This window comes from Hirundo rustica, chromosome 6 (assembly GCF_015227805.2).
Source record: "Hirundo rustica isolate bHirRus1 chromosome 6, bHirRus1.pri.v3, whole genome shotgun sequence".
Taxonomy (NCBI): Eukaryota; Metazoa; Chordata; class Aves; order Passeriformes; family Hirundinidae; genus Hirundo; species Hirundo rustica.
The window spans coordinates 34,007,815-34,031,851 of NC_053455.1; the positions used below are offsets into that span (position 1 = coordinate 34,007,815).

The 24,037-nt window shown below is 35.8% G+C and overlaps 1 protein-coding gene across 1 annotated transcript in view; it reads right to left on the reverse strand.

Moving 5' to 3' along the window:
* Positions 1–24,037, reverse strand: part of SPRED1 (sprouty related EVH1 domain containing 1) — a 60,964-nt gene that overhangs the window by 18,185 nt on the left and 18,742 nt on the right. The window contains exons 2-3 of the mRNA XM_040067194.2: positions 8,636–8,810; positions 875–1,043 (exon numbers count right to left, since the gene is read on the reverse strand). Coding sequence (XP_039923128.1) covers positions 875–1,043; positions 8,636–8,810 — 344 coding nt within the window. The remainder of the gene's footprint in view (positions 1–874; positions 1,044–8,635; positions 8,811–24,037) is intronic.

A 24,037-nucleotide genomic window follows, 5' to 3' on the forward strand; every position in this document is an offset into this window, starting at 1 on the left:
ATTGAAACTCTGAGATCCGAAGAGAAAAAGAATGACTCTCATGTTCTCTAATTATTTGTCTTGAAGGGATATGGATCATACCAACACAACGCCAAAGCAGTCATTTCAGCAGGTCAAAAAGCATTTCCTTTCAGAAACATGCTCCTCCCTTCATTAGTAGGGTAACACATACAAAATCCCTAAAATTACTTTTTACAGTACTGAAAGAAATGTTCTTTCAATTCAATAGACACCTGTCCTCTTCCCTCCCTGTCTCAATCCAGCAATGCATTTATCATATTTTCAGCTCAGAATCTAAGCTTGATGATACCTTTCAGCTTGCTCACTGGTTTCTACTAATTCAGTGAAGCTCTGGAATCATTTGGCCATATTGCTATCTGAGTAAATTCTTCTGTTCCTAAAAAAAACCCTGTCCTCAGAACTATGCTGTCAGGTGTTAGTAAAAAATAAAACTATTAACTGAAAGTATGTGCAGATAAAGAGAGAACTCAACAGGTCACAAATCATTCAACTTCCCAGCTTATCCTACAAGAACACAGGAGTTGCAAAAAGCTTCTAAGATCCAAGTGAGAGAATATAACACTCCAGCTTCCTCCATTTCTTCATGTCTAAAAGAAAGAGGCAATGCTTTATTATGTAGGGATGTTTCAGGAAATTATCTTATTAGTGTTGAACCAATTAAGACACTTGATGATGGCACTTTAGAAATGCCGGAAGTACTATTTCAAAAACTACTAAAATCCCAATATAGTATAGTTTAATCCACATCCTTAAATACTGTCAATGTAATGTTACACAAAGTGCTTTGATATATATTTTTAGTAAACACTCAGTATTCCTCCACCCCACCAAGTCTTTCACCTGAAATACATACCTTGAGAAATATCCTCTACTGCTCTCCGAATACCTCTATCAAATGCTCTTGCATCAGCAGGACTCTGAAATGTGAGGCCAAACTTTTTGTCATCAATCTTCCAGTGGTAAAAAGTAGGAGTAACTTTGTTGTAAACGAGGTCTTTCTTTAATGTGCATTCCAAGACCACCTTCAGAAAGAAAACAGAAGGAAAAAAATATCAGTGACCAAGTACATCAAATTTGAGAACAAAAAGTCATCTTTGTGAACGACCTAGAAATCAGGTCTCTTCAAATTTCTTCCTGCTACAAGGATGTGGATTTTAACCTTAATTTCCATTGTGGCCAAATTGCTCGCTATCGGTTGCTGGTAAGTGCCATGAGTTGAAGACGCTACTTGTTTACTGAGTCAACCTTCCTATTCAAAAATCTCATACCCACAAAAGTGTATCATACCTGCAACAACCAGCACAGACTTGGTAGATGTTCAGGAAATTAACATCTGGGGTCACATCCCCCCGAAAAGCATTATGTATGCTGATATCAAATTTTACTGTATCACTGGGATCTACAAAATCTTTTAGCACTAGCCTAACTTCATGCTGCTTTCAGGCAGACTTTCAGATTTCTCCCAGAAATATTACTATACAAGTGAAAGTAATACAAGAGAATTGTTTAAAAAAATGTAACTAATAAAACCTAAAATCTTTATGAATGCACTACTGCCTGCACCTAGATAAAAATACATTTGTGACTCATGTTCAACTATAAAAAAACCAAACCAGTAACTGTGAATAATTAACAGAATTATTTGGCTACAAAATCATTACAGGTATACATGCACATTCAGCTATAAAGCAAAGTCACAATCTTCACACAGAATCACAATAAAGAATTTTTTCCTAGTATCAAATCTAAATCCACCCTCTTTAAATTTGAAGCCATTCCACCTTGTCCTGTCACTATATGCTCTGTTAAATAATTTCTCTCCAGCTTATTTTGCAGGCTCATTTCAGATACTGGAAAGCCTAATCATTTCCCCTTTAAATAGTCCGGTTTTAAAAATATATTTGAATATTTACTGGCAAAAATTATTTTAAGCAACATTGTTACACTGAGTGTTTATTGATTTTAAAAAAACATCCAATGTGAACAAGAAAGTATGGAGGGAGATGCATTGATCTGCTCCCATATCTGTATAATAAATCTCCCGGCAAGACGTGTCTCTCTGTATGGGTATTTGATGAAGAAGGCCTACACTGACTAAGAGATGAATGAGGAATTTCAATTTTCTCTCATTTCACTGATGCATTTTTAAATTTGTTTTGTTTTGTTAACATATGGGGCTTTTTAAAAGAAAAAATACAAAATTCCTCATAGGATATGGCAGAATTAGTTTATGTATAAACAACTGAGAAAACCCCTCAAACCTAAAAAAAAAAACAAAACAAAACATATATTTGTACTTGGGTTGTTCTTACATATTCTTTGTGTTCCTCTTCTCCTTTCATTGTTTAATTATTACACAGGCAAATAGGTTATTTTTCTCTTGCTCTTCATTATTTATTCCCCCTACAAACCCACCAGTAATCATCTCCTCTCAATCTGTCCATATAAACTTCTTCAGCAATGAATAATTTTTTGTTTCTCCACTCGGATTTCCCTAAATGGTCAAAATATGTAAGTAAAACTGACTACAAGAAACATAAAAAGGAATCTGTTTGCTGTAGGTCTGCAGGAAAAGTTGTTGCAGGAAGGAAAAAAGGATTATTCTGCAGTTCTAAGGTGCATCAAATAATCGTTCTTTGTTCCTCTGGATGATTTTAAACTTGTTTCCTCTTTCAAAGAGCAGTTAAAAAATCAAGGCTCACACCACTGCCTTTCCTAGATCCGAGAGCTCTTTAGGGGGATCTTTAATACACTAACACCAACTATTTTCACAGTCTATTTTGTGTGCAGTGTCATCCAAAACATCAACAAAAAGTACTGCATGCCTGATTTTACAGCATCACAATGAATTTCTGGTCCCAAAGGGATTAGTCCAGATTACTTCATACTGAAAATTCATACCCATTAACAATTTGACCACTAGAGATAAAAACTAGATTACAGCTTCACTGAGTAGAAGCTATGGTTTTCAAAGACACACAAATCAAACTATAAAATACTCAAATCAACTTCCTCCAGCCCAAAAAGCAACACTCACCTCCTCTTCCAACCCTCACATTTCATATAACGAGCTATGATTAACAAGACAAGTAAACATCCCATCCAACACTGTAATTGTTTTTAACTTGATTCAAGGAAACAACCCATTTGAGGGGGTGACACTGATTTTTCCCCATCTAAACCTGTAACAGAGTGCTTACCACAGAAGATACAAGTAGAAGGGCATTGAAAAAGGAAAAATATGTTGTATCAAAATTGCATGTTATCAGATATAGGAATCTATACAAAGCAAGACTTAATGCCTGCCCTACCTGAGAGAAAATTTAAAAAGCTATAAATCTTAATTAGCAGTGGGACAAATTTATTAACATCCAGCCCTTCAGCTGTACTTCTTATATTCCAGAAATTCAAAAAATCCCAATCAAATAAAAAAAATATAACAACCAGCCCCGGAACCATTTTTCTCCCCCTGAACCACTTCTATGCTTTGCAGCAATAGTGAATTTTTAAACTGTAAAACTTAATTTTGCCAAAAGCTTCCCAATGCTCAAGCATGGGAACTGTCATGGGGGCTGGGGAGGAAGCGTCCTCATACACATATTCCCCGAGGCCTGGAAATGGAAACCAAGCTTTTTCAATGCAAGATGTATTTCAAAACTCCTATAATTTTTCATGCACTTGGCTATGATTCAGAACTCTTCACATCATAGGTGAAGATCATATACTCTCCCAAATGGTTTCCCAAAATATGCACTCCTCAACCTTTTTAGGCAGACTTTCACCAAGATCTCCAAGAATAAGCACAGCAAAGAGCTGAAAATTTCTAAATAAAGTGCCTACAGCTTAACTAAGTTTCATTTCAAAAAACACCCCAGGGTTACTGTTCTGAAGGTTTTCTTCATTTGGAGACTTAATATAAGACTTTCATGCCAATATGAAACATCTACCTTGGCACATAACGGAAAATGTTGCAGAATCATCAGACTCAAGACAGAAGAAAACCAGATCCACATGACCAAAATTTAAATTCTCAGATGACAAAGAGGGCTGTATTTCTCCTGTTATTTAATCAAAAAATCCTTTTAATATCTAGATGTCATTAGGTGTAACACTAATGAATTCATTGTTATTCAAAAATACTTGTTTGCTTAATGTTTATTTTCTCACCTCTAAAAACTAAATTCTTTAAAGACAAAAAAATCTATTTGGCTTATGTAGACAAGATCAATCTCCAGAGTCAGAAATTTTCTACTTCAGCACTTAAACCCCAAATATTTTTAAACAGAAATAAAATGAGCATTTAAGATATAGCATCATTATTTAGAGCTTATTTCAGAAAAAAAAAAAAAAAAACCCCAACCAAAAAACCACCACACTTTTGCATTTGATACAATTTCTATCTTGGTAACAGACTCAATAATTCAACATGTCAAGATACTTTTTTACTGGCTTCTAGCTGTACTTTCAGAGCTTACAAGAGCACACGTAAGACAGCTTCACTGTTTCTCATTCCCAACCCAAATCTACAAACATGTAAGCACATAGTTTTTGAATGCCTTTTCTGCTTTACTCTTAGGAGCAAGCAGCACGGCCTGAATATATTCATGCTAGAGAGTATATGAACCCAGTGCCACAGTAACCATATGACATAATTGTTCTATGCATACTTCTTTTGATTCAGTTCAAAAAAGATGATGATGTAAGGGCTGTACTACAGCCCATCAGAATCAACCTTCCCTCAAACTTTAAAGACAATTTAAAAAGTAAATATTTAAGTTTGCAAACAGCAGATTTTTAGAAGACAATGGTATTTATATTCAGTTTTAGCTTTGTGTCTCTCCCTTTACACAATCAGTTTTTATTCAAAGGAAAGATTCTAAACTTTGTCACTCCTGATTTATGATCTAAAAAACTAGTAATATTTTTTTTTCTCCTTTGATAAAAGCTTGCATGGCAAAGGCCTGGAGAAGAAAAATCATTTTCATTCAAAAAGGTAAAATCCACCAAAGCCTAAACTCCAGTAAGTTTGAGCTCAATATGTGCTTAGCACTCTTTAGTTATTAAGATAAAAGAGAGCTACTGTAAACACAGAAAGAGAGAACAGCCAACCTGACCAGGTTACGAGCGAGTGCAATTGCTCCAAGCAGACTGGCTGGAGCCTGATCTAGGAAAGTGATTATAATAAAGGGGGAAATGTGTAATTATGTGAAAAGTCTTAATGAAATTCCCTTACATTCCAACACAAACCTAAACAACCTAAGCAAACTAGCAGGGAGCATTGTCTCTCAGATTAATTCAATGGTGCTACCACTTTGATTTTCTTCTCAGATAACTAGGATGTGTTTTGTGAATGCCACGAGATGTTTTAAATAGCTCGGTGCTGCACAAAAATTTTGGAAGTTCTACATGTAGTCTGAAGGTGGTTCACAGAAGGGCTGACAGCAACCTGCCTCTCAGGTCTGAAAACAACACAAACCCTCTCCAACAAGGATCTTCAATAATGTGATGGTCATTCAGGAGTATTTAATTTATACAGTACTTACAGACTGAGATCTATAGTTGTAATTAAATGCCTGCATAGCCTATAAAATACATGAAAAAATCTGGCATACTGGAATGGAACTGCAATGTAGTGTCAGAAGCAGCAACTAAAGTTAACTAATTCCTCTTCAATGTAACAATTTAAGAGGCACCTGGAAGATACCTCCATCAAATACCTCACCTATGGATTTCAAGCTACTTTGGAGAACTCCCCCTTTTTACTGACACATTGGTTAAATAGTTATATTGGTATTATGATTCCTATTTATCTTGGTTAAAGCCATAGATCTGAACTCTGTTTACTTTCTAACCTAAGATATTTCAAAACCTATGCTTCTCCACGTCACAGAAAAGTGTTCCAAGTTCCACACTCTAGGTTTCCAGGGTAAGGGAATTTCTCTACATTTTCTGGAAGCTAAGCCAGTTCACAAACCTAGAGACTTATGGGCAAGAGAAAATCAAGATATAATCTTGATTAGAAAAGTATTTTAGCAATGTGTAATATGACTTTAGAGAATGTGGGAAAGTTCATTTGTAAAGATGACTTTTTCTTTTTTTCCATAGAAGCTGTGTGTACCTTGCTAAAAAGTTAGTGAACTGAAAACTATGGTTCAAGTGACTTGTAGATATTATAGTAGATTATTAATTAAACATTCCTGAAGACACATGTACTCAGAGTCTGAAAAACTGAAATATTAAAAACTGTTTAGAAAGTTTTTCAAAAAGATATTGTTACACTCTCTTTTCAAATACAATAACAGAGCAACCAACTAAACAGCATACTACTAACTTCAAAGATTATTCAGGCATTGAGATTTACCAAGGGCATTCTAAAATGAGACTAGAGGGAAACTGGTGCACAAAAACAGTGGATTCAGCATAACACTTCTGCAAAATCTGAAGATGATCAAAATATTTGGTATTACTCAATAGCAAATACAGTGGCTTCCACTTTTACCTTACCCTTAAATAAATATATATATAATTATTATGAAATATAATAGTCACCTGTCACTTCAATTTGGACTAAAACCCCAAATGTTTGGCTTCATTAAAGAAACGGTTAATATTTGAGCTTGTATCCATAGGAATATCCTAAGAATGAATGTAAAGCCATTAACCATATTGAAAGCATAATGATCAGAACAGTTTTATAATCAGTGATATGTCCAACACAATTTCTCTTTCAGTGTCTGCTATCTTCTGCCCTTCTAAATAAGTGTCATGACCAAATTTTGTCATCTCATATCTTGGTATAGGATCTTATTTCTTCTGTGCTAAGTGGGGTCTTGTTGCACACCATACAACTTGGTGGTTAATTCATTACACATTAGCTGTCACTTCTAATTGCATTATCTGAAGTCTCTAGAAATACATGAATACACAGTGACCTTTCATTCAGTTATCAAAGAATTACTGGTTCTCCAGTGTTCTTCTCCACACCCTAAATGTATATTTGTTACTTCCTGGAGCTTTATTCCATATACACATGAGAGGTGTTCGTCCTAGACGCAATTCTTCCACCTTTTATCCTGTGTTTTTGAGGGGCTGACTACCAACAGAAACTTCCCAAAACTACAGCAAGATTACAATCTGCCCTGACAGACTAGGTAGGTCACATTTGGGGGGCAAGTACAAGGAAGACAGATGGACACAGGATGTGGCACACACAAAAATCTGAAAACAAAACGAACTTTTCAAGACAATATAGGTTTGGAAAAAATATTCATGCTAATTCACAGCCTTGATTTTAGACAGGAAGAGGAGGAGAAACATTTAAAACCTTCTACCAGAAGTGGAAACAAAACAAGTCTTGCCTAGGGGAAATGGGGGAGAGGACACTGCAAACAGATCAGGACACTGATGGCTGGACATTTTCATATGGATTAAACCAGTCTCTAGTTCGGAGCATTTTACTATTCTTAAAGCAAGCTGTGAATATTCCAAGTATTAAGAATTAAGAAAAAAAAAAATCAAGTATCTCTAAATGTAATTGAGCTTCTCAAAAAGAGCCTCAATAAAAAAAGTTCTAAAGGGAACTACTGCAAAGTGGGGAAGGAACTGCAGGTGCATGTAGCTGTGTGGGAACACAGGGTACTCTGCTAATAGCGCTACGCCCCACTGAAACAACTGAGTCAGCAGAATTTCTATTTATACGCTCTCTTCCTACAATAGTCACAGTCAAGGCAAAAATCTCAGCAGGCCTGCCTCAGGGGAGAAACTAGTGTGCCCAAGAAAGGGTCAGCAATACAGTATAAGTAATCCTATCTTTTAAGCTTACAGAAGAGTCAAAGTTCATTTGCAGAAAAGAGTAAATTCTTGATAAAAGTCATTAAGATGGAGCTTTGTGCCTTTTCCACTTCTCTTTGTTTCCACAGTAAGACACAACCACATTCAGAAATCTGTTTGCCACACAAGTAACTAAGCAATCCTTAGTAAGCCCATTTTGTCTTCCTTACGTCTGCACGTAGAAATGGCTGAGATCCTGCACCAGTTTTCCCTTTTGAGGTTGATTTTCATGATGCTTCTTAAGAGATGTTTATTACTGGTATTTTATGTAAGTAGCTGATGAACGAATACTGTCCATGTGTTCAGCAAACCAGGTCAGTTCTTGGACCTGTCAGCTTCATGCTGCCTTTCAATACAAAGTTGTTCTCATGTAAAGTGGCTTCTTCTTGTCATAGCCATATTCCACAGCTAACCAAATCACTACTGAGGACTTCCACCTGATTTCATGTTCTTCATAAAATTCTCATTTCCGACACTCCTCCTAAATGCAGTATCACTGGTAGAGAAAAAAGATTTAAGTCTAATCTTTTATTGGAAGAAAAATTAACAGAAAATTTTTCCCCAAAATGGATGGAGTGTTTCTAAAAAATCAATGCGCTTGATTCTAAAAAAGCAGGGTATTACACTTAAAACAAATAACTGGCTCCTTTGGTACACAATCATTGATATAGATATAGCATTAGACTGAGACTATGAATTTACTTTGTAGTCTACACACTACGAGCAAGCATCTATACTTATGTCCCATATAGTTTTATGATCATTAAATAATGCAAATTGTTACCGTTTTATCCCTGAGTCGTTCTCCATGGATAAGAAAATCAGCACAGCTATTCTCTTCCTGGGGAATGACTTTGAAGACTGTGACACAGCTTAGTCCACCCCCTCCAAGTGGTAACCATCCACCACTTGAGTCATCCCGGGTCATCACCACAGCTCGCACTCGTGCATAACTATTACTGAAAGAGAAGAAAAAGAAGAAATTAGTTTTCCATAAACATAGAAAACCTAAGTCTAGTAAAAAACCAAACCAAACCAACAAACCCAAAGCCAAGATCACAAGAACTAACACTGCCTTTCCACAAACATCACCTTGAAGAAAACAATTTAAGACCACCCTCAAAAAATGTTCTTCTGTATTTTTATGCCTTCATTAGGATTTCTCAGAGCTCATGATTTTTTGTAAAGAAGCTTAACCAGAGAATATAGTTGCCAAATCAAAACTCATATTCTTCTAAAAACTTTACAGTCAGTGATCTAGCTAGAGGGCCGGAAAGAGAATAAGAATCAACTCCTGATTTATTTTAGACTAATCATGAAGCCAGTCAGCCACCATGAAATTGCACAGAAAACAGAACAAGAAAACAGAACGAGGTCAGGCCTTCTGTCACTAAAATCTAAACAAGAACAGGCTTCTAGCCAGAAGCCCTGCTTCCCTTCATCCATCCCTCCTCCCCATGCATATAACCCGTCCTTTGCAAGGGTAGGTCAGGACACAAATTGTAGGGTTTGAAAACAGAACCAGTTACAGCTACTTAAAATCCATATCTGCAGTGTCTATTTGCTCCTTCTCTCCTGTATTTGCATAATATATAAAATTACTTGCATCCAACATCTTTTTTCCATAATTTAGTATTTTTATAAAATAAATTATCATCATGTCATTACTTAAAGGCTAAATTCCAGAGTATTGGAAAAATAGGTTTTGGTAATTTCCCTCTCTCCCTGCTCTTCGTTTTTTCTTTTAAATTAAATGAAAACTTTTAGTTTTGGTTATGAATTTGCCGCTACATCTTGGAAAACCCCACGGTTTGCCAAGGATGTTATAAGATGCTACATTCGAAGTACAGTTTACTGAATGAATGTAGCAGTTGATGATTGAACATTTCAACACCTTAAAATAAGATGTTGTCTTTTTGCAACATATTCCTGATTGAGGGTTTACCACTTAGCACCAGTGATGTCAAATTTAAGGGCTGAAGAGGAAATATTAGAAAAGATCAAAGTTGTTTCTTCTGCATTTGAGAAAAAACTATTCACCAAGATGTTGCACTTGTAAAAGATCACTCCTTTATTTCCAATATCCCCACTCCAAAATCCCAAAAATAACAAAGGTAGGTTTTTTAATGTAATTAATATATTACATTCTCATACACATGTATGATTCACAAATACAATTCACTTGTGTGTGTGTGTATGTGTGTATATATATATGAGAATTTTGCTGCTAGCATCTAAAGCTTAAATACGTAATAGTTTGTAAAATGGAAAATTATACAAGACTATAAATTTTTGGCTTGGAGGCAGCTGAATTGTGTTTGCTGCATCTGAGCAAAGCCCCCTCCTCTCTCTAAATCTCATAGTTAAAATAACAGTTCAGTTTATGTTGCTCACCATTTCTTTACCAACATCTTTTACTTAAGTACTCAAACACAGCGGACAAATATATTAAAAAAACCCCAATCCTTCACTGTATGTCTCTATCACATTTCTAATATCTGCAAATAAAACTGGCTACATCTCAATGCTTAATAATATTACTGAAAGTTGAATCATTCATTCAATGGCCTCAACACTGTGTTCCACTCGGAGCTAAGATCAGACTGTAGCTGTACACTTCATACACATCTCATTTCTCTCAGAAGAGCCTCTTCTGACAGAAACTGAGGACTCCAGGACTCTCCTCTAAACTAATAAGAAATATAATGCAATAACTGGTTAAGCATCATAACTGTCTTTGCTATTCTCAATTTATGTGAACCACAAATTCAGCTTTTAAGTTATTCACTCTATAAATTTGGTCATAAACCTGATTATTAGAGCATTTATTTGTATATCAATCAACTGCAGCAAGAGTTCATTTAAAGAGAACTTCCCATAGGCCACATGAGAAAATATACTACAATATTAATTTTTTCTTAAAATGAAAGTTCATACTCCACATCCATTTTCTTTCCAAGAACTGCTAAAGACAAAGACAGAGGTTTAAGCTACTTCCATTCAATAGAATTCTCTATCAGTGTTGGGGTTTTTCCCGCTACCCTATACCAAGATGCCTAGTCAACAATCTTGTGATTTGCTTTCCATATACTCCAAGCAAATGTTTTAAACGTTTATCCTTTCAAATATTTTAGAAACTACTATCAAATCCACTGCATTAGTGCAAAATAAATTTACCCAAAAGGTAATATTTAATGAACAATCTCTTATATTGAAACAAGTCTGGTTTTCCATATAACCATCCTGTAGATTAACTAGACAAATTCTGTACTTGTAACAATTCCTAAGTCTGCAAAGAGATTTTTAGATTTATGTTTCTGTTGATGGCTGTTTTTTAATATTATTTTTTATATTTGAATGGAACTCACAATTGGCAACAATAGATATTTTTAGCAACAACATAAACTAGTTTCCAATTAACCAGAATGCAGTGGCAGGAGCTATGAATGATTCACATTTCCAAAATCCTCTGCAAACACAACAGGATCAGCCTGTCACACTACTGGCACTACAAAAGCACTTGGAAGTCTTGTATCTGTAAGCATTACAGCCTCATCTACCCTTGGGAACTTTAGAACAAATCGTTCAACTGCTGGTGTACCTTAGCAGTGGGGAAAAGCACAGACAAGGCCTTAGTGTTTTCCTAACACAGCCTAAGGTTTTTACCTGCTCTTGCATGTTTAGCAGCTCTATCAGGAATACCTGAACAAAAGAGAAACCAAACAAACAGGGTGATGAGTTGAGCATTGCTCTTACAAAGCCTTTTACCAGAGGTACCACAAACGTGTGAAATGGAGCATGAAGAGAAGCAGTGCAACAGCAGGTCTAAAGCTACTCTACTGAAGCCAACCTTTCCTGAGACTCCCTGGTTTTGGTTGTGGCCACTGGAAATTCCTGAGACACAGCAAGGTTCAAAGGAAATGGTATTCTGGCCAAAGGAGCATGCTGCTTTCTTGAAGTCAGTACTGAGGATCAGTAAGACTGGGGACAATGACACTGGAATCCAAGACCAGGTTTTAACAACTAAGGAAACAGATCCCTCTAATATCTGAGTGCCTCAGGTAGGAGATAAGAGTATGGTATTCTTATGTGATTAAAGGGAATTATAAATATGAAAAAAGGAGAAAGATTAAAAAAACCCCCAAAACTGTCATCTACACTGTTTTTTCTCCCTCTAGCAGTGAACTTACTAAGGAGTATAGCATTACCTAGTAAACCCCAAATGAAGCTATTTTAAGATAGCATAATAAATATGTTGTGTAAAGTTCCATTCTAAAAATATAATCAAATGAAGATTATTCTTATACCAAAATCAAAATCTGAAGTGAGGTGAATTAAGCAGCCTAAGAAAGTATTGGGGCAAAGTTAAAGGGTTATAAACCATAAGTGGACAGGAAATAGAGGACCTACAGTCCTTGCCTGAAAGCAGCAGGCATTTTAAGAGCATCAGCCACTAAAATGTGACAAGAGGTTTTAAAGGCTCTCTCCTCCCTCCAAAAGCTGTGTGTTTGTAGCACTGTAATGCTCTTGGGCCCAAACTGAGTTATGACCTGGATGACCAAACTACAAGCTCAGGAAGCATGTCACTGGCCAAGATAGGCTGGGACCTTCAGCTCAACAGCTAAGGAACCAGCCTTCTTTCAGTGGCTGGGGAAGGAACACAACTGTAATTTCATCACCATAATTATTTTCTTCTTTCTTGTGAAAAATAAATTACTTTGATAATTTAGGGTATTTCTTACATTTAATATCAAGGCAATAAAGATAAAAAAATGTTGTTACATTTGTCCTTTATTCCATTAGCCAAGCAAAAGAGAATGAATATTTAGAATCTTCTGGCAAAATACTTTTCACAGAGAAAAAGGGGAAGAGACATTGGGCATAGTGGGGAAGCAGCCATCTTGTTGCTTTACATATATTTTAAGCTAGTTTTGACAGTATGCAAATCTTCCCTCTCCTAATTAATATTAAACATTGCCAATCTTTTACTTGTACTGCATTTTGCACGTTTCTATTTTAATACAGGACTGAAAAACAAATGTGATTTCAGAAATGTTGCTTAAAGCAATTGTACTGTAATTGCAAATTGGTTTTTTTAGTACTACTACTGTTACCATCAAGAAACCTGACTCTGCAAGTGGAATTATAAACAACCATAAGAGAAACTGACTCTTTTGGCTTTGATAAAAATATTTAGAATTATAATTTCTTTCAAAGCTGGAAAACAGATTTGAAGAAAAGGACTTTGAGTTTCTCATGGACACCCAAGATGAACACAAGTGAAAAACATGCCCTTGGGACAAAGGAGGCCAACAATGTCACCAGCAGGTCACAGAAGCTGATCCTGTCTCTACTCAGCCCTACTGAGGCCACATCTGGAGAACTTTGTCCAGTGTTGGGCTTTCCAGTACACAAGAGACATGAAGCTCCTGGAGTGGGTCCAGCACAGTGCAACAAAAATGGTTAAGAGACTGAAGCATCCGTCATATGAAGGAAGGCTGACAGAGCTGGGACTGCTTAGCCAGAAGAAGAAAAGACTTGTAGGTATTTTCTTAGTGTATACAAACAGCTCAAGGGACGGTGCAAAGAAGATGACAGAGGCTCTTTTCAGTCGTGCCCAGTGAGAGCACCAGAGGTAAGGGACACAAACTGAAACATAGGAAGTTCCATTTGAACATCAGCAACCACTTTTTCACTGTGAGTATACCTGAGTACTGACACAGGTTGAGAAGTTCCAGAGAACTTCCAGAGAGGTTGTGGAGTCTCCATCCTTGCAGAGTTTCAAAAGCCATCTGGACACAGTCCTGGTTAAGCTGATTTAGGTGACCCCTTGAGCAGCAGGGAAGATGACATCCAGAGATGCCTTCCAATCTCAATGATTCTTTCTTTTCTTTAATATATTTCAAAGCACAGCAATTTCAATAAAGTACAACTTCATAAATATAACCCATAAATATATGGGTTAATTTGTAAGAATTCATGATACTTTGAAACAAGAGTTGTCACTGTGCAAACTGCTACTTAAACGCTTCTGACGAGGCTAAGGGAAAAAAAGGCGTTCTGAAAAATCGTGACACACTCTGCTATGAAATTACAGTATCTTTCCTGGCACTCAAGTAACAGCTCCAGGCTGGTCTCCAAATGTGAAATGGTTGTGGATCAAGGCTCTTTACCTTTGACTGGCACTTTACACAGGTACTTTAGTCCCTCTAACTTCTGGTGCAATATACTTTCGTGTTTGTAGCCTTACCAAACAAGCATACATGAACCACACTTGGCTTTTTATGGTTATTATCCAAACAGCTTAGCAGATGTCCACGTGCCCAAAGGTACTGTCAGATCAATAAACTAAAGTCTGTTTTATTTGAAGCTAGCATTTTTTTTTGAATATTGACTCTATATAGAAAGAAAAATAATGTCACCAGTACCACATGACCTTCACCTGTACACTGCTGATGTTATAAACCCTTTGTTACTAAAGGTTTAGAGAATGAGTGCGGCTGGCACAAAACATTAATGACTTACCTAAAACACAAGGAGATGCAAATGTAGCTGGTAGAAGGCAAGACTTGTCAGATTTTCTCCTTTAAAAAGAGGCAAGAGATATTCCTCACAATAAACAGAAAATGTGCATGGCTACCATGCCTAGGAAGTTTATTTCTGTGAGTAGTTTAGCAAGGAAAGACATAGAAAGACATGCAGTTCCAGGAGGAGCTACAGACAAATGCTGTCACATTTAGGATATGGGTAACCACACTAATTTATTGAAGAGGTTCAGATTTTGTCAAAACACCTGAACGGAACATTTCTGCTCAAACAACAAACCCAAAAAAACCAACAAAACAACAAGAAGAAAATCTATTTACAGAAACCTGAGCTACTAAGCAAAATGGCTTGAACCCAAAGTAACAAAAGGAAAAAGCTACATGGAAAACAGTATTATGTAAGGAAAGGATAACTGGTATTTTCAGAGAGCCAAAAATACATGATTACAATTATTATTTAGTAGAAGAGGCTCATTAAACAAGTTGTTTAACAGCACACCTACAATTCAAAAGCAAAAATGAGACACAAATGAACAAGTGTCAAAATACTATGTTGCTCGCATGAATTTTTCTCTTGGACACAACATAAGAATAATTAAAAGAAAATTAAAAAATATGAATGGGGGTTTCTAGTGTTCCTAGTTGAATACAGACAATTTATGTCCATGTAAAGTAATTAATACTACAAGGAAGAATGGCTGCTGCTGTAAGCTCCTTTGAAGAAGATGGAGAAGATGTTAAGATTTGAAACCCATCAAAATTACATATAAAGCACGTATTTGACATTTGTATGAAAAACATTTTAGCCCTGTTCCCCAGCATCTTCTCATTTCATAATTGCAGCTGGTTCCTATTACTTCTGTATGTCATCCATGAAAGCTGGTTTAAATCAAGTAATATTTTATCATACTAAAGGAGATCACAATACATACTTGGATTCTACTCGTTTTAAAGAAACTGCTTTCTGAAGGCCTATTTTTAATAGTAAAAAAGAGTTTCTTAAGGCACATTACTTAGAAAATGGCATCTAATATAAAATACACAATAAAATAAAAAATCCAAACAAAATTATTTTTCTTTCTACCCTTCTCCACAAAAATGAAAAAGAATCAAAGTTACATTCAAAGATGGCTCCACAGGTTTTGGACACATGTAGCAGAACTAAATAAATAGCATACAGTACGTAATTCCCCTTTGTAGTAGTTTATGAGATAAGCTGAACATGGAAGATACTTTTTGACCACTTCCACAGCTGCCTGTTCACAACAGAGGACTGCTGGCACCAACAACTACTGAATTAAATTCCATCCAGTTTTAGGCAGATGGGTAACATAATTTGAGTGGTCAGATCCTGATAACCATGCACCCTCCAAGTTTAATGGGCTTCTTCTAGAAAACCCTAAATTTGCCTCATTTTTAAAAGCTGACAGCATAACTCCAGAAATATCCACTCTCTATTCTAGCCTGTCTTCCCTTCTCTGCATATATTCTCAAAGTTATTGCTTCTTCCTTACCTCAGAATTTCTGAAGATCCACAGGAATCTCTTCATTCCATTTATAGCACAGAACTGTCTGTACCCTCTATTGATTCTGTGAAATCATTACTTGTTTCTTACCAAGCTATTGGGTACTGAGGCCATGTATTCTCATTTGCTTACCATGGAAATGTGTAGAGAAAGATGGAAGAGCACACAAGTGAAACAGAAGAAACAGGTTTCATTTGGGATTTTTTTTTTTTTTTGTGAGAAAAGTTACCATTTCTTTCCAACCTTGCAAAAACAGACATCTAAAGAAACAATGGAACACAAGCTTTTCATTTTCTTGAGCTCTGCAATAAACTTAGGACAAGCACAATTCTGCAGCCTAAGGCAGGTTCCACTGAAACTAAGACAACTTGACACTTCCAGTAAATTTTGTCAGACAACACCATCCAGTCGAGGCCTGTTTTTGTTTTGTTTGTTTTTTTAATGAACCTTACAGATTCAATTGCACATTTCATTTTCGTGGAAATAGCAATGATGACTACACTTTAGGACAACAATTTAAGGAAAGGTGTTAGGTAATATTTGTATCTAAATAGGTCAGAATTCTCTCTTCTCTCATAGCCATTTTCCTCCAGTCTTATATGCTCACAAAGTCCAAGTATGAAATATGCAAGTGCAATTAGATCACTCTCATTTTCAAAGCTGGTCATCTAGCCACTGAGGTTATGGATGGCAGGACTGGAAACCCTGTTAACAGATGTGAATACATTAATCAACAAGTCATTTTGTAATAAAGTTCTTGACCCCTAAAATAAGATGAAGGTAGCTAACACATTCCGTATAAACAATTTTAGCTACCCTAAGGTACAACAGACTGTACTAAATATGTTATTTTCAAACAAGCACCTGTATACTTTTTATTCCACTGCTTGTTTTATTTTGGAATAGTACTCCACAAATGCGCAGACAGCTATTATTTTCCTCCACCCAAGAACTTATATAGCAAAAATAAAAAGCTGTTATATCTTCTCAAACAGGTCAGAGAACATAATCACTGATTTTTTTGTATTTACTCCGCCTAAATTTCTGTCAGGTTGTCATGGACTACAGATCATTTGGGCCAGGGAGCATCTGTGATGAGCATCATTCAATGATGCTCAGAGTTGCCTGTTGGTGTACAGAGCTTAGGGGGTGAGCTGCTACATATTCTTGAACTTTTGGCAATGTATTAGCAAAGAAAAAAGCATCAGACCCACTGAGCTTATTCACCTAAAATAACACTTGATATTAGATAGACAAGCACAAAATCTAAATTTTATTCTTATCACATTAAGAGAAATTTCTAAAAAGTACAGGTCATTTCTGGCATGCATTTCCCACTCAGCCTGCGCAGAAAAGGAACAGAACCTGGAACCAAATAAAGCATATCCACACTTCTAAAAATATTCTAACAGCCTTACTGAGCTGTGAGATTGCTGACGAATCTTGTATACAAATAACATTCATGTGTTTAGACCCATGTGAATTGAGATGGTAGCATCACTCATTGATATTGTTAAATCTAAAGCATGTCTCAACAGTTACATTGACATGGCTTTTCAAGGACTTTAACCACACAATATAAAAGCAATCTTGTAAAGTAAATTATATTCTAAGAAAATCCCTAATGCTAAATTTCTCCTTTTAGCATAATAATAAAACAGTAAACATTCAAAAGGATGTTTCGAACACACACAAATGAACAAATCATAAATGTCTGCACTAACAAAACAGAAAGACTACAAACCAAACTGCAAAATGGTTAACACCAAAGTCCGAGTAAAAAAGAAAGTCTGAATGAGCCTTAAGAAAGAAGCTTGTGAACTTACAGAGACTTTTGAAGGTGTATGTTCACTGACCAAAAAGAGAAGTTACCATTCCCTTGCTACACAGCACCGCATTTCATGGCTTGAACCATGTAGTTTTAACAAACCATGATTATTTCAGAGAGGAAGTAAACAGAAATAAACAAATGAAAGACAAATGCATATACTTCTATTACAATAATCCATCAAACCAGAAAAAACCAAAATATTAATAAGATTTTACAAAATGTTTCAATGGTATGCCCTTTATATTTGCCATACATCAGCAGGAATGTAATTTACATAGCCACGATATAATTGCATGATTATGTTTGATAATCTCGGTAATAATTAGCACCTAACCAGCAGTCTAAGCATAGAAATAGGTGACTCATGAGCCCTAAGGTCAGCACACAGGGATTCTAACTGCACATCCCCCCAAAAATGTAACTAAGCCTTGGTTTACTACATTCCCCATTCCAACTACTGCTAAAGTATTATTCTTCACAAGTTTCTAGAAAAAGCTGCATGTAATATATGGGTCATGTATGAACATAACACAGAGCCAAGCAATAATGAGGCACTGCAACGCCTCTGAGTTTGAAATGAAGATTATTTAAATTTATTAAATTATAGCCATGAGAACTACTACAATAATAACTGAATCTCTCTCTATCAACACACTTAAAAGTATCCTTTATATACATTTTCCTTGTTTTGACAACAACACAATCCTAAACAAAGGGTTACAACAGAGATGATGAGATAATGAGATAATTTAGCATTATAATTGCATCTCCTTGTTTCCTCTTTGGACTTTTAAAACCATTAACACCACTAGAAGGGTAACGGCCTTAAACTGATGAAGGGTAGGTCTAGATATTAGGGAGAAGTTCCTTACTGTGAGTGTGGTGAGGCACTGGAACAGGTTTCCCACAAAAGTGGCAAATGTTCCATTTCTGGAAGTGTTCAAGGGTGTCTTGGATGGGGCTTTGAGCAACCTGGCCGAGTGAAAGATGCCCCCTGCCCATGGTAAGGGGTTGGAACTAGACAACCTCTGGGGTCCCTTCAAATGCAAATCATTTTATGATAAATTACGGCTTAGGGCAGAACTTCACCCTAAGGAGGAAATTCTGAAGAAGGTGATGGAGAGAGCTAAGTCAAACTGCACAAAAATATATGATTAGAGTACCAAGATAGCAAGTGCAACATTGTGCAATGCAAGCTCAAAACTGTTTTTAGACAGTAGAATCCAAGCCAGGAGTGAAACAACGGCCTTTCAGCTGCAGTCAATCTACGAGACAAAAATGTTACATAGGAACAACTAAGCAGATGTTGGGGTTTTTTGGTGCAGTTCTGACATCAATGTTGCACAGCTTTACTAGACAAAGCTGATTGCTATCCACTGTAAAAATGTTTTAAGTGGCTATTTTCCCCTTTTATTATACAAAATAAAGGGTAATAGCTTATAAAATATAGGCTAAAGTACAAAACTAAAAAAATCTTACTAAATTAATGAGATATACATTAAGCCATTCCAAAAATTTTTGTGTCCTTGTATTTAACAGTACTGGAAATGAATCATGACTGCATAATTGAAGAAATACAACCAGAAAATCAAATATCTCTGCTTAGAGAGACAGAAGACATATATTCAAAAACATAAGGAAGAATTAAACCGGTAGAACAGGCAAATAGGTGTATAGATGGAGAAGATCAAACTCAAAGATTTCAAAATTGGCTCCTTCGTTAGTACCCACATGTTTTGTTACAAGACCTTTGCTGGTACTGCAGCAACAGAAGGACCTTCTACATTTATACTCCAAGGACCGGGTCTGCAATCAAAACTTTGAGGATTACAAATAATCTTCCCTTATTATAAATAACAATGAATTTTGAGTACTTTTATCTGCAAGGATACTGTCCAAGTAATTCAAATAAGCCAGAAGTCATTAACTTTTATTAGCTGAAGAAAAGTAATCAGCATTTTACTGTGCATGCTGAAAAGCAAAGTCAAAAGACCAACAGCTTATTACAAATAACTGCTTTAGTGGTGCTAACAATCTCTAAATTTTGAGCTAAAATGTTCACTATTTAGAAATTTAAGTCTCAAGTATCAGCTGCATCACAAAGGTTCAACCGACAGAATTCTATACATTTTGCTCAAAACCCAACATTGGGAATGCATTTATCACGTATGAGCTTTACATGCAGGATGTAAAATAGCATTTTTAAGGGCTCTGCTTCTTAAATTTGGTTGCTCAAATATCAAGAAATTAAATTCAATAGGAGGAGAAGAAAGAACCTTCTCTAGTCATGCAGCAATTCCTAGACAGATTAATTTGCCTGCAGTTCAGTAATACTGGGAGGAATGGATAAAAGACTTTTTTAGTCAGTGAGTTCTTAAAAACAATAACACTGATAGAAGTGATTATTTGAGTAGAAGAATTTTAGAACTGTCACTGTAATTTCAGATACCATTAGGTAGCTAAATCCTTGTAGCTCAGCCTTGTTTTCTTTACCCCTGTGTTGACTGGGAAGTGTTGTGTGCCCAACACTGAATCTGACCATCTGTATGAGGCATTTTCACAGAAGACTGAATAAAAACCCAATACTGCCTATTCTACATAAAAAGATGATAAAAAATACCAAACAAAAAACAGCTGACACAGTTGTTTCTCTAGGAAGCATAAAAAAAAATAATAATTATACATATATATATACAGCCTAAGAGTTATTTAAGGGGAAGAAGAGGGAGCTAAAATTGCCAGAACTCAAGTAACCAAAGCGAAGTAATAGATGTTTCAAAAGTCTGTGACACAAAAATATTGAGGGGGGAAAATATGATTTGTATAAATTGTCTGCTGCCAAGTAAGTAACAGTAGTGGAGCGAAAAAGAAAGAAGGAACAAAAAAGAAAGATGGCATGCAGAAGTAGGAAAGAGAAAGGAAACAGTATTTTCCCAAACAAGAAGCAGACACACGAGGAAAAACTAGGTGCCCTTCATCAATGACAAGTATAATCACAATGCACATCACTGTTTAACATGCAATTGTTATGCTACGGCTTTCTATAATACACTGATTTTTTTATCCTGGATTAAAAGGGCAGTTTAAAATCTTGTAGCCAAATTTAAATTAAGAAAAAATTGGTTAGATTGGTTCCAAAAAAACCCCCACAGAGTAAAATAGTTTTTTTTCATTTTTAATTGTATATTGATCAAGTAATTTCCAGCAAATACAAGTTATTTTATCAAAATCTATACCATATTAACAGTTTTAACAGGTGGAAAACTGGTAAGCATCATAAAGAAGTGGAAAGAATGGTTTTAAGAAGCATTTCCAAAGAGTAACAGAGACAGGTGGAAATGCAGAGCAATCACATTTCTTTTAATCTTTCCTGAAACTACTCTCTGCAGCATGCTCTCAGGAGGGCCTTTAACAGAGACTTGTGAGAGAACACAAAAAACCTTGACAGTTCTACACAATCTCCTGCTAATAAATCCAAGGCACCTTGCATACCTACACTACAATTATTATTATAAGCACTTTAAAGTAATATGATCTGACACTATTGTCAGAAGCACTCTCCATCCTTCTCTTGCCCTGATCATATATTTCCACCATGCACTTTCTCCACTGTTTCTACAGCTTTGCAGTGGTCAACACTGGGAAAGGTGATGAGAATCAAGAATAATCCAGAAGAAAGAGCAACTTCAATCCAGAACAATTATCCAGCCTTGATCAGTAAATTACAGCCCAGTTGGAGTTTGCCTGCTTATCTACATTACATATGTATTTTGTGATTGGAACGTAACTAACAATATCAACACCCAGAATTTAAGTCACAAAGTTTGGCACATTTGATCCTTTTCTGCAATATAAACCTAAAGAGAAAATCTAATGATCAAGTTTTTTGGCTTCATACGGGAGGAATCATGAGGACCAAACATGTAAAAAAGTAATAGAAAAACATTTTTCTTCCTCCCAAGAAACATATCTTTTCTTTCTCCAAATACTTACTGTGAGAAGTTTTGGCCCTCCTTGTATTAGTAAAGTCCAGTTTACATGCTAACAAAACAATTTCCTTTATGTAATGACTGAATACACAAAAGGAAAGCACTCTTGATTCCAGAAGGTGCAAAGGGATTTAACTCCAGTAGCACAGAAAATAGGTATTCTGAACACTAAAAAGGTCATCCCTTAATGCAGTGAGAGAAACCACAATTTTCAATAAATATAATTGAAAATACATCACAAGAAGAGAATCAATTATAAACACATATAACCTGCATGTAGCTTTGAATCTGTGTATCATTAATCCATGCAAAACCTAGTATTTTCAGTGCAGATATAAAAGAAATGAGTACTACTGTTCTGTACATTAAAACATTGATACAGCATATATGGCCAAACTTTTATACTAATAGACTAATAATTTTACAAAAAATTAGCACTAAAGATAGTAGTCCTACTGTATGAATTTAGAAGTCTGAATGCACGCTACCATAAGTCTCAGGAAGGGTTAAAAGTATTCAGGTCTGGATCTTTTCACTGGAAACGAACTATAGCAGCCTCTGTTTACAAGACATAACAAGCAAATGTGATTTGCCTGAAGTGATTCATCACCTCATCTTCATTGATGCAGTCACCAATACTCAAGGAAATATCACCCAAAAAAGGTTTCAAAACGAAAAGTAGCCTTTAAAAACAACCAAGAAAAAAATCACTTGGCAACTGAACCTTTTCTGCAACTAAACATTTATTCACAATAAAGAAAAACAAAAACTGATTAAGTGACGTACCATTAACTAACTACTTGTAAAGGAGATGCTTTAAATTGAGATTAGTCAATTTATTGGTAAAACATATATTCCAAACTACAGTACTACTGGCATCATGAACCCCTGTTGCTTGTAACCACTTTATTTTCCACCCCAGTTTGTGCTCCTGCATTATTATGCCAAGCACATAAGGGAGAGGAAATACAAATCTCCTCTTTACAAAAGAGGAAGAAGGGAAAAAAAAAAAGACCCAAACATGAAAACCCTACAAGTTTTGCAGTTATTCATCCTTTAATAAGGATCATTATTTACAAAAAGTTACTCAGCATTTGTTGAGAATGCAAGGAAATAATACAAATACAAAATCCACGGATTCTAAACTTTAAACACTGGGTTCCAGTAAACTGGCACTCAAAAGAAAAAAGATTGCACTCATGTAAGCATTTTGACACAGACAGACGATGCATCTCCAGGAGACAAATTAAAGGGTGATGCTCCATTGAACAGTTATGTGATAGGAGTAAACTGTACTACGCAAAGCACATAAATGCTACATTGATCTCTCATTTTTTGAATTCCTTATTAATTGCAAGATGTTATTCATAGGATATGTCTGAGCAGCCATAAATGTAGAGCTCTATCAGTGATTCAGCATCTGTAGGTCTGCAGCAAAAATTATTTGCTTTTAAGGGATAATGGGAAAACAGCTAAACCTCTGCATCTAAATCTAGCCTGAATTCCTACCCCTTTCCTCTCCAGTCTTGGGGTACAATTCTCCTACCTCCTTTGTGTTACTTTAAAATCAGCATACAGCTGTAAAAAGAACTGGTTGTGCAACCAAAACAGAACACCCATCCTCCCAAAAAGATTATTCTGACAGGTGAGTGCCCTACTTACCTTCAGTCATGTTCCCCTTAGGTCTAGGGCCAAGGCTGTGTAGGTGAATGCAAACTACGCCTTTCACTGGCAGTTTGAAACTATATTTCATCATTAGAAATGCAGTTAACATAGGTTTTTTAAAGACTTATCTAAAATATTCATTTTGGGGGACACATGTATGTATAATTTTTTTTTTTTTTTTTAATCCACGGGAAAGCCATAGAACTTGCTTTATAAACCACACAATTTTTTGAATTCTAAATAGACTGCCCTTTCATTGTTTGCTACTTTAACTCAGTAAAGCAGTAAAGATTTAAATCAGATTGAAACTGATGACCAATATCCTAGCCATTTGTTTAATATAAAAATCCATTTGTTCCTCTGATACACTCTGGGAAAAAATAACATTACCCCTTTGCTTTAAGGGGCCCAGAAACCAAGAAAAAGAAAAAAATCTGTTGCATTTGGCATATTTCAATCAATCACTGTGGATCAATTTATACACATACTTCCTAGGTGTGAACCCTAGGAAAGTCTCATTCTTTCTGACTGTAGCAGTCAGGATACTGCTACAGCAGTGTTTTACAGATAAAGCCAGTAGTGCACAAATTCTGTCGAATGCACTTTGTTTGAAAAAAATGCAAGTTAAAC